The sequence below is a fragment of the Polyodon spathula genome, chromosome 6, assembly GCF_017654505.1.
Source record: "Polyodon spathula isolate WHYD16114869_AA chromosome 6, ASM1765450v1, whole genome shotgun sequence".
NCBI classification, from domain to species: domain Eukaryota; kingdom Metazoa; phylum Chordata; class Actinopteri; order Acipenseriformes; family Polyodontidae; genus Polyodon; species Polyodon spathula.
Window position 1 is genome coordinate 40,661,309 of NC_054539.1, and position 12,140 is coordinate 40,673,448.

The following is a 12,140-nucleotide window of genomic DNA, read 5'->3' on the forward strand; positions in this document are numbered from 1 at the left end:
GAATAAAACACATGAATATATTTTAACATGAGTAATTGCATGAATGAAATGTTTTAAAATACTGTGTTACGTTCCAGCCATTTTGGTTCCCATGCAGATCATGTTTCAGCAATTGTTTATTTTCTGGAATTTGTTAATTGGCACTTTTTTTTTTCTTTGACTCTTCTGATGCTGAAGTTAAATACATTTTTCGGCACCAACATTATCCAGTAATAAAAGTATCTTTTGATTCCTGCTCACGACCACCGTTTTCAGACTGCAGAATCGCAACCTTTTGTAAAATAGCACCCAGTATGTAAATTAAATGTACTGAAATATTAAATTGTTACTAGTACACTCCAATGACACATCAAAAGATTGTATTTATTTTGTCTTTATTCTGTTTAAAAAAATAAATAAATAAATAAATAAACTTGACCGGTATGTAGTGTCTTAACTTAGTTCCCACAACACAAGCTTTGTGTATCTATAGACAGGATTTGAAATAGTTGCAAACATTGAAATAAAGCTTCTACACAAAACAATATTAATACAATTACAAGATTATTGAAACCAGGTGAAACAGAATTTACATTATCTGATAGGCCAGCTTTGAAAGGGTTGATAATATTTTTCTTGTTTGTTTTTCTGTTTTAGTATTGGATAAATGAATTCACCACCTCGCTTGGAATTGGCGTCTTTCACTCAGGAATAGAAGTATACGGCAGAGGTAAGATTGCTTTAATTGCTTGTCAAAGATCATTTTAGTTGTGTGTGTTTGATCTACAAGCTGGTCATCATTTTAGCTGTGTGTGTTTAATCCACAAGCTAGTGGTCATCGTTTTTGTTTTGAGATACAAAAAGGGATCCAACAAAACGGGAAATGAATGTGCACTGGGGGAGGGGGTCTGGGGGGAGGAGCAGGTTTGACACTCCTGATATGTTGGGATCCCTTAGTCTTGGGTTACACATTGATTTGTTGTAGGGTCCTTCTGTGCATAGCTCTGAAATATTTATAATGCGTATTTTGTTTTTTTTTCTTGCACTTTATAACCAGGAGTTTCGATACAGCTCTCTAGGTTACCTATACAGGGCCTTTAGTGGCTTACCTAGTAAAAGGCACTACAGCACATTTACGTTGGTGACCTTGCACTGCAGCTGGGGACCTATAGGGACCACTCACTACATTGGCCTTTACACTCCCGCAGACGAAAGCGACCCCTTTTGCAATGTGCCAAAGAAAGCCTGATGGGGAAAACATTTCAACTTGATTCTTACCCCAGCTGTAAAACTATACATTTTGTGGTTTTATATACAATAGCACAGGAGTAGGCAACTCCTGTTTTTTTATTATTAAATCATAAAGTCATTTAAGACCGGGTCAGTGTTTTAATTGGTTGCCTTTTATATGTAAGGACAGGAAACAGGGAGTGCTGAGTTTGCCTACCCCTGTTGTTAACAGCACTGTGTATTACTGAAATTGTGTGTGATCATAAAAGGTTAGTCTTTTCTAATAAACAGGATCTGGAATTCTTAAGGCCAAGTAATTGTTTCCAGCTTTTTAAACTAATGTAATTGCTGTGAACCTGTAATGAACAACAAGCTGGGTATCAAGTAACCTGTAAATGTGTATTCCAGTTCCCAACTCGTGCTGTTGATATCACTATGTAACACAATTTTAGTTCCTGGGTGTTATTTCCTAATTGCTTATGCCTCAAAAGTATAAAATCGTCTTTTTTTGTTGTATACTTGTTGTATACTTATGAAATCCAACATAAATGTATTTACACTAAAGTAATACAAAGATGACTACAAAAGAGAGTAGTTTTTTGAGATTACAATTATACTGTTTTACAGTACATTGTAGAGCTCGAAAAACGGTGAATTAAGATTAGAAAATCATCAGTAGTCATCTTGTATTCATAGTATACAATACATGTTAATTTGGTTTCATATGTTGTTTTTTTCTGACTATGTGAACGAAAAGACACACATTTGCACATTTTCCCATTGGAAATAGTGATATTTTGAAATATCACTGTCCTGGTCACAAAAGCAAAGTTTGTGGGGAATAATAGCCATTTTCTATACTTTTGAGGCATAAGCAATTAGGAAATAACACTTAGTACCCAGGAACAATTTTTTTTTTTTTTTTTTTTTTTTTTGTTACACAGTGTATATGGAGCAAACTGCAATTCTGCACAGAATGATACACTTGCATTTTACATACAGTACAGGATGCGTGGGTGCAGCATGAATATCGTGTTCTGATTTGTGAATTGGAATGACGAACTAAAATAGTAAATAAATTTTGGCTTATCTGGGATAATTGGTTCATTACAAAGGAACATAAATAGAGGATGTCTCTTCAGGCCTTTTTCTCAAGAAGACACCTGGATTAAAGAATACCTGTTTACAGTGAAGAATAGAATTCAATATTTTGCCTGTATAGAATATTGCATTTTCCTTTTTGTAAAACCACTTTTTAAATGCAAACTTACCTGTCTATAAATCTAACCATTAAGATGGTCCCTTGAGTGGTCAATTCAAATATATTGTAGTCGAACATTAGTGTTATAGAACCATCTACTGCAGATTTACAAGAAACATATTTTTTTACCTTTTGGTGCATACCATGTTATCTGTAATGCAGCAATTTTTTTCTATACTATATATATTTTAGCTCAAAGAGCCAGCTGCCCAATGTTTCGATATGTTGTACATATCTTTCTCAAGGGAGCCTGTATTATTTTTTTTTTGGTGCTGTTTGAATACTTTGGCTAATAATCAGGCCTGATTTGGGTCAGCCCTGCCCAATATAAATCTGACTAACTTTGGCCCTTACCATCAGAGTGAAGTTGTCAGCACACAGGTTCTAGAGGCACATCATGCCATGATCAAAATAAATTCCTAAAGACCTCTGGAAAAAAGTTGTTGATGCCTATCAGTCTAGGAAGTGTTACAAAGCCATTTCTAAGTCGCTGGGGGTCCACCAAGCCACAGTCAGAGCCATATTGTCCAAATGGAGAAAGCTTGGGACAGTAGTGAATCTTCCCAGGAGTGGCCATCCTGCCAAAATCTCTCCAAGAGCAAGGCGTAAAATTGTCCAGGAAGTCACAAAGTACCCTAGAACAACATCCAGGGATCTGCAGGCTTCTTTCACCTTGGCTAACATTGGTGTTCATGACTCCACCATCAGAAAGACACTGGGCAAAAATGGGATTCATGGCAGAGCAGCAAGGCGGAAACCACTGCTCACTAAGAAGAACATGAATGCTTGTCTCAAGTTTGCCAAAAAGCACCTGGATGATCCTCAAGAGTTCTGAAACAATGTTCTATGGACAGATGAGTCAAAAGTGGAACTTTTTGGCCAACATGGGCCCTGTTATGTCTGGCGAAAACCAAACACTGCATTCCACAGTAAGAACCTCATACCAATGGTCAAGCATGGTGTTGGTAGTGTCATGATTTGGGGATGCTTTGCTGCATCAGGACCTGGACGACTTGCCATCATTGAAGGAACCATGAATTCTGCTCTGTATCAGAGAATTCTACAGGAGAATGTCAGGCCATCCGTCCGTGAGCTGAAGCACAGCTGGATCATGCAGCAAGACATTGATCCGAAACACACAAGCAAGTCTATCAGAATGGTTGAAGAACAAGAAATTTTAAGTTTTGGAATGGCCAATCAAAGTCCAGACCTAAACTCCATTGAGATGTTGTGGCAGGACCTGAAACAAGCATTTTATGCTCAAAAACCCACAAATGTCACTGAATTGAAGTTCTGCATGAAGGAGTGGGCCAAAATTCCTCCACTGTGCTGTAAGAGACTGATCAATAACTACAGGAAGCGTTTGGTTGCAGACATTTTTCGAAAATTCCCAGTGTATCCAGTTCATGCTCCCTCCTGCAATAATGTTGGTATCCGATTGAAATCAGTGGCATATTGCTGGAACAGAAAACCAGCACTCTTTAGAAGACAACTGTTAATGAAATATAAGAAATGGATACTAAGGTACAGGGCTGTTTTTTTGTTGTTGTTGCTGAAGTGAACCATCCGTTATTTGGATTTACTTGTTTAATTATTCAATGGATGATTTTCATGCCTTTACCACCACTTGGCACCAATCAAGATGAAAGTAAGGTAAGACATTTATAGAGGAGTTATGCATAATCAAATGTCATTTAATTGATGTAATAGTTTAAAAATTGAGTAGCCCTTCAGTATTTTATATATTCAGTGTATTATCAGTAGCTCTAAATGTATTGCTCCAGTTAGTTTTGGTGATTTTAAAAATAATAATAATAATAATAATAATAATAATAATAATAAGGACACTGATACATTGCTACATCGGGTGCTTTGGGAAATCTGTGTATCGATGGTAAAAAAAAAAAAAAGAAAAAAGAGGTATCGTTCCAGCTTTTAATTTAAAATGAGCATAATACTGTGGGTCCATCATGAAAACACAGCTTTGGTAGTGACAGTTTGTGGAACCAGAAAACCGCAGACTGCGACTACTCCAGAGTACGCACTGTAACTGAGGCAGCTTGACATTCTTTTTATGTTTCAACCTAGAGGGGTTATTGTAGAGTGTGCTGCCTTTTTTAATGAAATGTTTTCTCTTTGCCAGAAAAACCTTGAGTAAACTGCTTTGGAAAATAGCAAATCACGTGAGCACTGATGTGTCTTCCCTTCTACTCCATTGTTCCACTGTATATTAAATGACAGAACAGCCTATTTGATTAAATCACTTAATTGTCACTGTAATCTCTCAAGACTATGGTGTAATGTGTGGGCATAAGAAGCCAAGTACTAAATTGTTAGACAGTTATCTAGATTAGTGTAATAGAGCAGTGCTGTGTGTTTGTAGGTGGCACTGCTGTTGCAGATTTTCAGGTTACAAGTTGTAGAATTCTTGTACAAACAAACCTGACCCAGTTTTTTTCTTTAGGGTGCTTGGTTAGAAAATATGTGGTCTTTGCCCCTGTGGCAAAGTGGTTAGCAGTGTGCAGGTGCAGGAGTGATGGGGTGATCAATAACAAACAGACAATGATAATCCAGGTGCAGCAGTATTTTATTTATGAATGTTAGTACACAAGGCTGTGTACTAGTCGGTTTAACCCTGGGGTTCAGTCCCGAAACAACAAATAACAAAGTCTTTAATGCACCCACAATATACAAACACGGTCACCAGTCCAAAGTGAGTGCTGAAGTGCTTGTGGTGCTAATACAATTTATCGTGAAACAAAGTGTTGTCCGTATTTTGTGCCTGTAGCGACAGCTCCGGATCGCGTTAGCAGTCTAAATAACAAAAAAGTACAATTAGACACAACAAAAACAAACAAAACACTCTCGATTCACAATACGGTACTCCTTCCGGTTAGCATTAACCACAACAGATCACTTTGCTATTGCCCCTTTTATACGTCAGTCATGCCCCCTTAGTTAACGATTGCATTTCCCTTCCGGATCAACGATTTAGTGTACCGTATCTCTGACTTCTGCCTAACCCTTGGAATTAATTGCCTGGCCATCCAGTCCAGGGTACTCTGTTCCCTTTACACAGTGCCATCACAGGTCGGGAGGGAGATTTATCACCAAGAATCATTTTGTCTCTGTCACAGCCCTTAACCTTTTTATGATGTTTTCAGTTTATTGAGTGGTTTTTACTGCAGTTATTCGGATACTCCTATTGAAATGAATGATGTAATGAAAACTGTCCAAAGCTTGTATTTGTATTCTCTTTTCAGAATTTGCCTATGGTGGCCACCCCTATCCATTTTCAGGGATTTTTGAAATCACGCCTGGAGATGCAACAGAGCTAGGCGACACATTCAAGTTCAAGTGAGTATTACAAGTGTGTGTGTGTGTGTGTGTGTGTGTGTATATATATATATATATATATATATATATATATATATATATATATATATATATATATATATATATATATATATATATAAATAAATAAATATAATTATTCTATAATACCTGACTTGTACTTGCAGGTAATTTTCCAGTACACATACACCAATCCACACTTACTGATATATCTGTGGTGACACGAGCTGCATTCCAGAGTTTAATAGTGTTTCTGTGCATTCTACAACAAACTTTTATATTCCAAGGCTTAAAAATCTTCCTTTTAAAAAGAACATGCACATATATGCAGTAACTGGCCATGAATAAATGTTGGAACGTAATTGTAAAATAACTGGCATTCCTTTGCAGTACAATTCTTCCAATCTTTTTGCAGAATTGAGAAGAAAATGTGCTTAACCATAACCACTGATATGAACAAAATTGGAGAGCAAAGTCCCACTGTACCATTAACATTTAAAAGGGTAACAAGAAAAATTGCACACACAATTGGGGACCAAAAGGATTATTTTGTCAATGTTCCTGTTTCTGTCCCCAACTATTTCATTCTTTTGAGTCCATTTTTCCTTTACTCAGTAAACTTTCAACTTAAATGTCCGATCTATGATGTTCTAGGAAGTACTGCGTTATTTATATATTATATAGCTAAACATTTACATAGCTTGCTTGTCATATGGACATATCTCCTGGTTTTATAAAATAACTCTGTATTATAAAAGGTTTTTCAGGCTCCCGAGTGGCACATCCAGGAAAAGGCGCTCCGCGTGGAGTGCAGGATGCACCCTATAGCCTGGAGATCTCAGGTTCAAATCTAGGTTATGTCATTGCCAACCGTGACTGGGGGTTCCTAAGGGGAAGCACACAATTGGCCGAGCACTGCCCTGGTAGGGAGGGTTTAGGTCGACAGGGCACCGCGCACCACCCCCGTGGCTGATAGGGCGCCTGTGGGTCTGCAGTGGAGCCATTCAGATCTGTGTTGTCCTCCAGCACTATAGGTCTGGTGGCTTCTTTGTGGATTTGCAGTAAGAACGTTTTGGAGGATTCATGTTTCAGCCCCCGTTTCCCGAGTTGCTGGGGGGTTGCAGCAGTGAACTGGGATTAATAACACAACTGGCGATTCCAAAGTAGGGAGAGAACACCTGGTAGGGGGGGAAAAAAAAGGTAAAGGCGTGCTGTGGTGTGCAGGGTGAATCATACTGTTGTGCTCCCGTGGGTTAGGGAGGCAAAATCATCCGGGACTAACCATCGCGCTACAGTGAACTCTAATGGCCAAGTGTCTGGTGCGCTCAAGCGGACACCTGCAGGGCTGCCCCTTTTATCCTCCAGAAGCTGGTTGCTACTCATTTGTGCTCTTAAGCTTGTGCGTGTAGATAGGCAGTTGGCTTGGTCTTGGGCAGAGGGTGCTTTGACCTTCAGTTCTCCTGAGCTGCTGTTGGGAATTGCGTTGGTGAGGCAGTGTAATTTGACATTTTTTAACATTGATGTCATAAATAAAAGAAAAGGTTTAAGTAACAGCTTATTCATTTAAAGTCACTGTTGTCCAATTTTAATGTACATCTTTTTGCACAGAGTGGAATTTCATAGTACTTCCAATGAGCAAGTGTTGCTGTAGTACATTACACTGCTATGCTGTATGTAAATAGAAGCTTCGTGGCAAAAAAAATATATTTCCATTTGTTTGACAGAAGTCGCATGAAAACCACAAGCCCAATGAATTAATTTGAAGTATGAGAAGAATAATTTATTTCCCTGATGGCTGAAACTTGTCAATGAAATTGCCCTCTTGAGTACAGCTGTCTTGGCAGTCTTGTAAATTCAATCATGCCACATGAATAGATTCAGCAAATACAACACAAGGGGACTTTAGCCCTTTCCCTGCAACGTTAAGACTAGACTTGTTGTGAAGTGGGAATTGCAACATAGGCTTAAGGCCTCACTGTATTAATACTAATTAACACTTTTTTCTTTATTGTTGTTGAAGTAAGAAGTAGTTTTGAGCTATGTCAAGTCAAGGCATTGATAAACTGGCCTTTCTTAGGGCAACTGCCACTAGTGTGGCAGTTGTCAACTTCTATGCTTGCCAATATTGCTTGTCACCTCTTTTGAAAAGCTGCTAAAGGCTAGTCAGGGCTCCTTTATAGTGAGAGACTCCACATTATAGCTCACAGTTGTGGTTTTCAGATTAGTCTGAAATTAGCTATCTTTAGCCCAATCTAGCAAATGTTTATAAACCTGTTTTTATTTGCTTGCCAAAACCAATTTCATTGTCTGAAACAATTGCCCTAAATAAATGTGTATTATTGAGGCTTTCAAAATCAAAAGGAGAATGTTGTGCTCAGTTTGGTTTTAATAGTTCGTCATTCCATAGTACCGTGAAAAAGTATTTGTCCCCGTCTGATTTTCTGCATTTTTGCACATTTTTCACACTGAATTCACATTGAATTTGCTCAGATCTTTTTGCCCCCCTTAGTTAACTCAACCCAGTTAAAGGGATAATTAGGGTCAGCTGTTTGAATACTTGGTTAACAATCAGGCCTGATTTGGGCCAGCCCTACCCAATATAAATCTGACTAACTTTGGCCGTTACCATCAGAGTGAAGTTGTCATCACACAGGTTCTAGAGGCACATCATGCCACGATGAAAAGAAATTCCTGAAGAAAAAAGTTGTTGATGCCTATCAGTCTAGGAAGTGTTACAAAGCCATTTCTAAGTCGCTGGGGCTCCACCAAGCCACAGTCAGAGCCATATTGTCCAAATGGAGAAAGCTTGGGACAGTAGTGAATCTTCCCAGGAGTGGCCATCCTGCCAAAATCTCTCCAAGAGCAAGGTGTAAAATTGTCCAGGAAGTCACAAAGTACCCTAGAACAACATCCAGGGATCTGCAGGCCTCCCTCACCTTGGCTAAGGTCAGTGTTCATGACTCCACCCTCAGAAAGACACTGGGCCAAAATGGGATTCATGGCAGAGTAGCAAGGCGGAAACCACTGCTCACTAAGAACTTTAATGCTTGTCTCAAGTTTGCCAAAAAGCACCCGGATGATCCTCAAGCGTTCTGGAACAATGTTCTATGGACAGAGAATTATGTCTGGCGAAAACCAAACACTGCATTCCACAGTAAGAACCTCATACCAGTGGTCAAGTATGGTGGTGGTAGTGTCATGATTTGGGGATGCTTTGCTCCATCAGGACCGGGGACAACTTGCCATTATTGAAGGAACCATGAATTCTGCTCTATATCGGAGAATTCTGCAAGAGAGTTTCAGGCCATCCATCCATGAGCTGAAGCACAGCTGAGTCATGCAGCAAGACAATGATCTGAAACACACAAGCAAGTCTACATCAGAATGGTTGAAGAACAATAAATTTAAAGTTTTGGAATGGCCTAGTCAAAGTCCAGACCTAAACCCCATTGAGATGTTGTGGCAGGACCTGAAATGAGCAGTTTATGCTCAAACTCACAAATGTCACCGAGTTGAAGCAGTTCTGCATGGGGTGGGCCAAAATTCCTCCACGGCGCTGTGAGAGACTGATCAATAACTACAGGAAGCGTTTGGTTGCAGTTATTGCTGCTAAAGGTGGCATAACCAGTTATTGAGTCTAAGGGGGAGATTACTTTTTGACAAAGGGGCATAAGTGTTGCATAACTTTTTAAAATAAATAAATAAAGTATTATTTAAGTGTTATTTGTTCACTCAGGGTCCCTTTTATCTAGTATTAGATTTTGGTTGAAGATCTGATAACATTCAGTGTCAGAAATATGGAAAAATGCAGAAAATCAGACAGAGGGCAAATACTTTTTCACGGCACTGTCGGTCCATCCGCTTGGTTTAAACTGGCACCTGATAGTACCATTGCTTGAACAAATTCATGAGTAACGTCCCCCTCTTCCTCATGCTTTCTTTTCGTTCTTGTTACGGTTTCTTTTAATGATATCTGTGTCACACCAGAAGTTACCATTGGGAGTTTTTAGTTTAATGTGGTAAGTACTCTGAGATTCTACAGGTGTTTTTTTTTTTTTCCTCTGGAAACAACTCTGCAGTATTTGCACATTGTTCTTCCCTTTTATTATTTCTTCAACAAAATCCGAATTTTCCTTAACGTAATCGCTGTGATTTAGTTTTACGACCCATTACTGCTGGGGGGGTGGTTTTAGGGGTTTGAACAATTCTTTTACACTTTCATGTGAGCTAATGTTTTTGCCGCTGATGAGGGTTTAATAGTATATTTGACCAATATCTTACAACATAAGTGATTTTCATTTGGTCCTAATCTGGTGTGTTGCCTCATGTTAACACTGAGTTGTTACTGACCTGTAATTGTATTGCTTGAAAGGTGCCGCTTGTTTTAGTAGTTAATAGAGTGTGACATCCATTTAACACAACAATAGTGTATGTGATTTCAAGAGCACAGCTGATGCAAAGCACAGAGACGTTAAGAATCTATATCTGTATAGACTGTTTCAGTATGTATAGTAGGCATCTTCTGGATTGTTTCATTATGTATAGTAGGCATCTTTTACGTAATGAAACTTTTTTAAATTTCTAAAGTGAACCTAAAGTGAAGAATAATGGCATTGTGTTCTGAATGAGTTTTCCAGTAGAACAGTTCAACTTTTTAATTTGGCTCAGACGTTATTTGAAGTGTGATATGTTTCTGGATATTGGTTTGGAAGCACATTTACAGTAGAGCTGTTCAAACAGAAAGCCATAAATAGATCCATTACTGTGTCTTAGCAACAAATTGCATTATCCAAGCTTTTGTAATATAAACCAGAAGCATCCATCTCTAACAAAGGATTTTCATTATTTTTTTTGTTTTGTTATGACAGCTGACCAAAAGAGCCTTCAAATAATTTATAATGTAGTGGTCTTGTTGAACACCAATTCTCAACTTGCTCAGAGAGCCCCAATGACTTGACCCCGGAGCCACCACCGTCCTCGGTCAAATTTGGTAAATGCCAAGTGATATATAATGTCTATTGTGATTGCTTCTCGGTGAGTAGGACAAAGACGACAAGGCTACAGGTAAAATGTACATGGTTAAATAGTCTTAAGACAGTCGATAGACTCCAGATCTGCAGTGTTCCGCTTGGATAGACCTCTTGGGAGTCCAGCACAGAAAGAGCAGCTATCCAGCATGAGTGCAGCATCCTCCAAAGCACCCATTTGCAAAAAGGGATCTCTCTGATGCCCCAGACATGGTTAGTCTTGGCACAGCGGACCATTCCACACCTAAACCTGTTTAGCTTGCACCAGAGATGGCGAGGGAACCTGAAGCCAGGTAGCTGCTTGTCTGGTCTGTTTTATAATATAGGAGTTTCTAGTAGTTGTAGATGCTTTCTCCCATTCAGTCTGCCATAGTAAGCTGCTAATGATCTGAGCAGGATGGAAAAAGTGCAGCATAGTCTAGCAGGCTATTCCAGGCAGCACATGTTTGACTCATTCTGTTTTATGGTTAATCTATGCAGAAACAATGTGAATACAATAAAAAACAGCATGTTCATATTTTAGATATTTTGCAAGCACACTGTCATATTTTAGATATTTCGAAACCATTATTTTTCGATTGCAGTGAATCGCAGCTTTGTTACTGGAATCAAGTAAGCTGCATTAAATTAAATTAAATTTTTAATTTCCTAAATGTTGTTTTTTATTTATTTATTTTACTGTGTTAATTCAGTAGCATGTTGCTGTGGCTGCTGGTGTCAGGGTAAGTGTACCTTTCCTAATTACAGTCCCAAGTATTTCTATGCTTTCTGCTTTCATCATTCTTCAAATGATCAGTCTGAGAAATACGTACTCCGTTCTCCCTGTAACAGCTGACCCTGATATAGTACAAAACTCACGATACATGAACTGTTTTTCATTATTGTAACGTCTTGAATTGCCATGCCTGCTTTTTTGGCTGAAGAGATAACAGCAATCGTCAAACTAGGGGTGCTGCTGTGCAATTTAACAGAGTAAAAATACAGTATTTGTGTTAACTCAGAATTTATTCAGGCATCATACAATTTGACTAGCAAAAGACAGCAATTAGTTTATTGGAGTACTTTTTCAGTAGGTAACCTTGTTTTTTTTGGTTTGGTTTTTCCTTTCAGCCCTTTTGTTATAATTTTTCTTTATTTAAAGTTTCTGGGGTATTTTGTCAATGACATGTGTGCAACGCACAACCCTTAGTGCTTTTTTAATTGTTCTACATTTTTTGAAAGAAATTGTTCATTTAAAGGTACATTTTTACACAACAGTACTCACACAGGTTTGGTCACCATCACAACTG

General features: G+C 38.5%; 1 protein-coding gene across 1 annotated transcript in view; it reads left to right on the forward strand.

Annotated features, from left to right (window-relative positions):
• The window catches only part of desi2 (desumoylating isopeptidase 2), a 68,609-nt gene that overhangs the window by 43,975 nt on the left and 12,494 nt on the right, over positions 1 to 12,140 (forward strand). The window contains exons 2-3 of the mRNA XM_041252845.1: positions 637 to 709; positions 5,734 to 5,827. Coding sequence (XP_041108779.1) covers positions 637 to 709; positions 5,734 to 5,827 — 167 coding nt within the window. The remainder of the gene's footprint in view (positions 1 to 636; positions 710 to 5,733; positions 5,828 to 12,140) is intronic.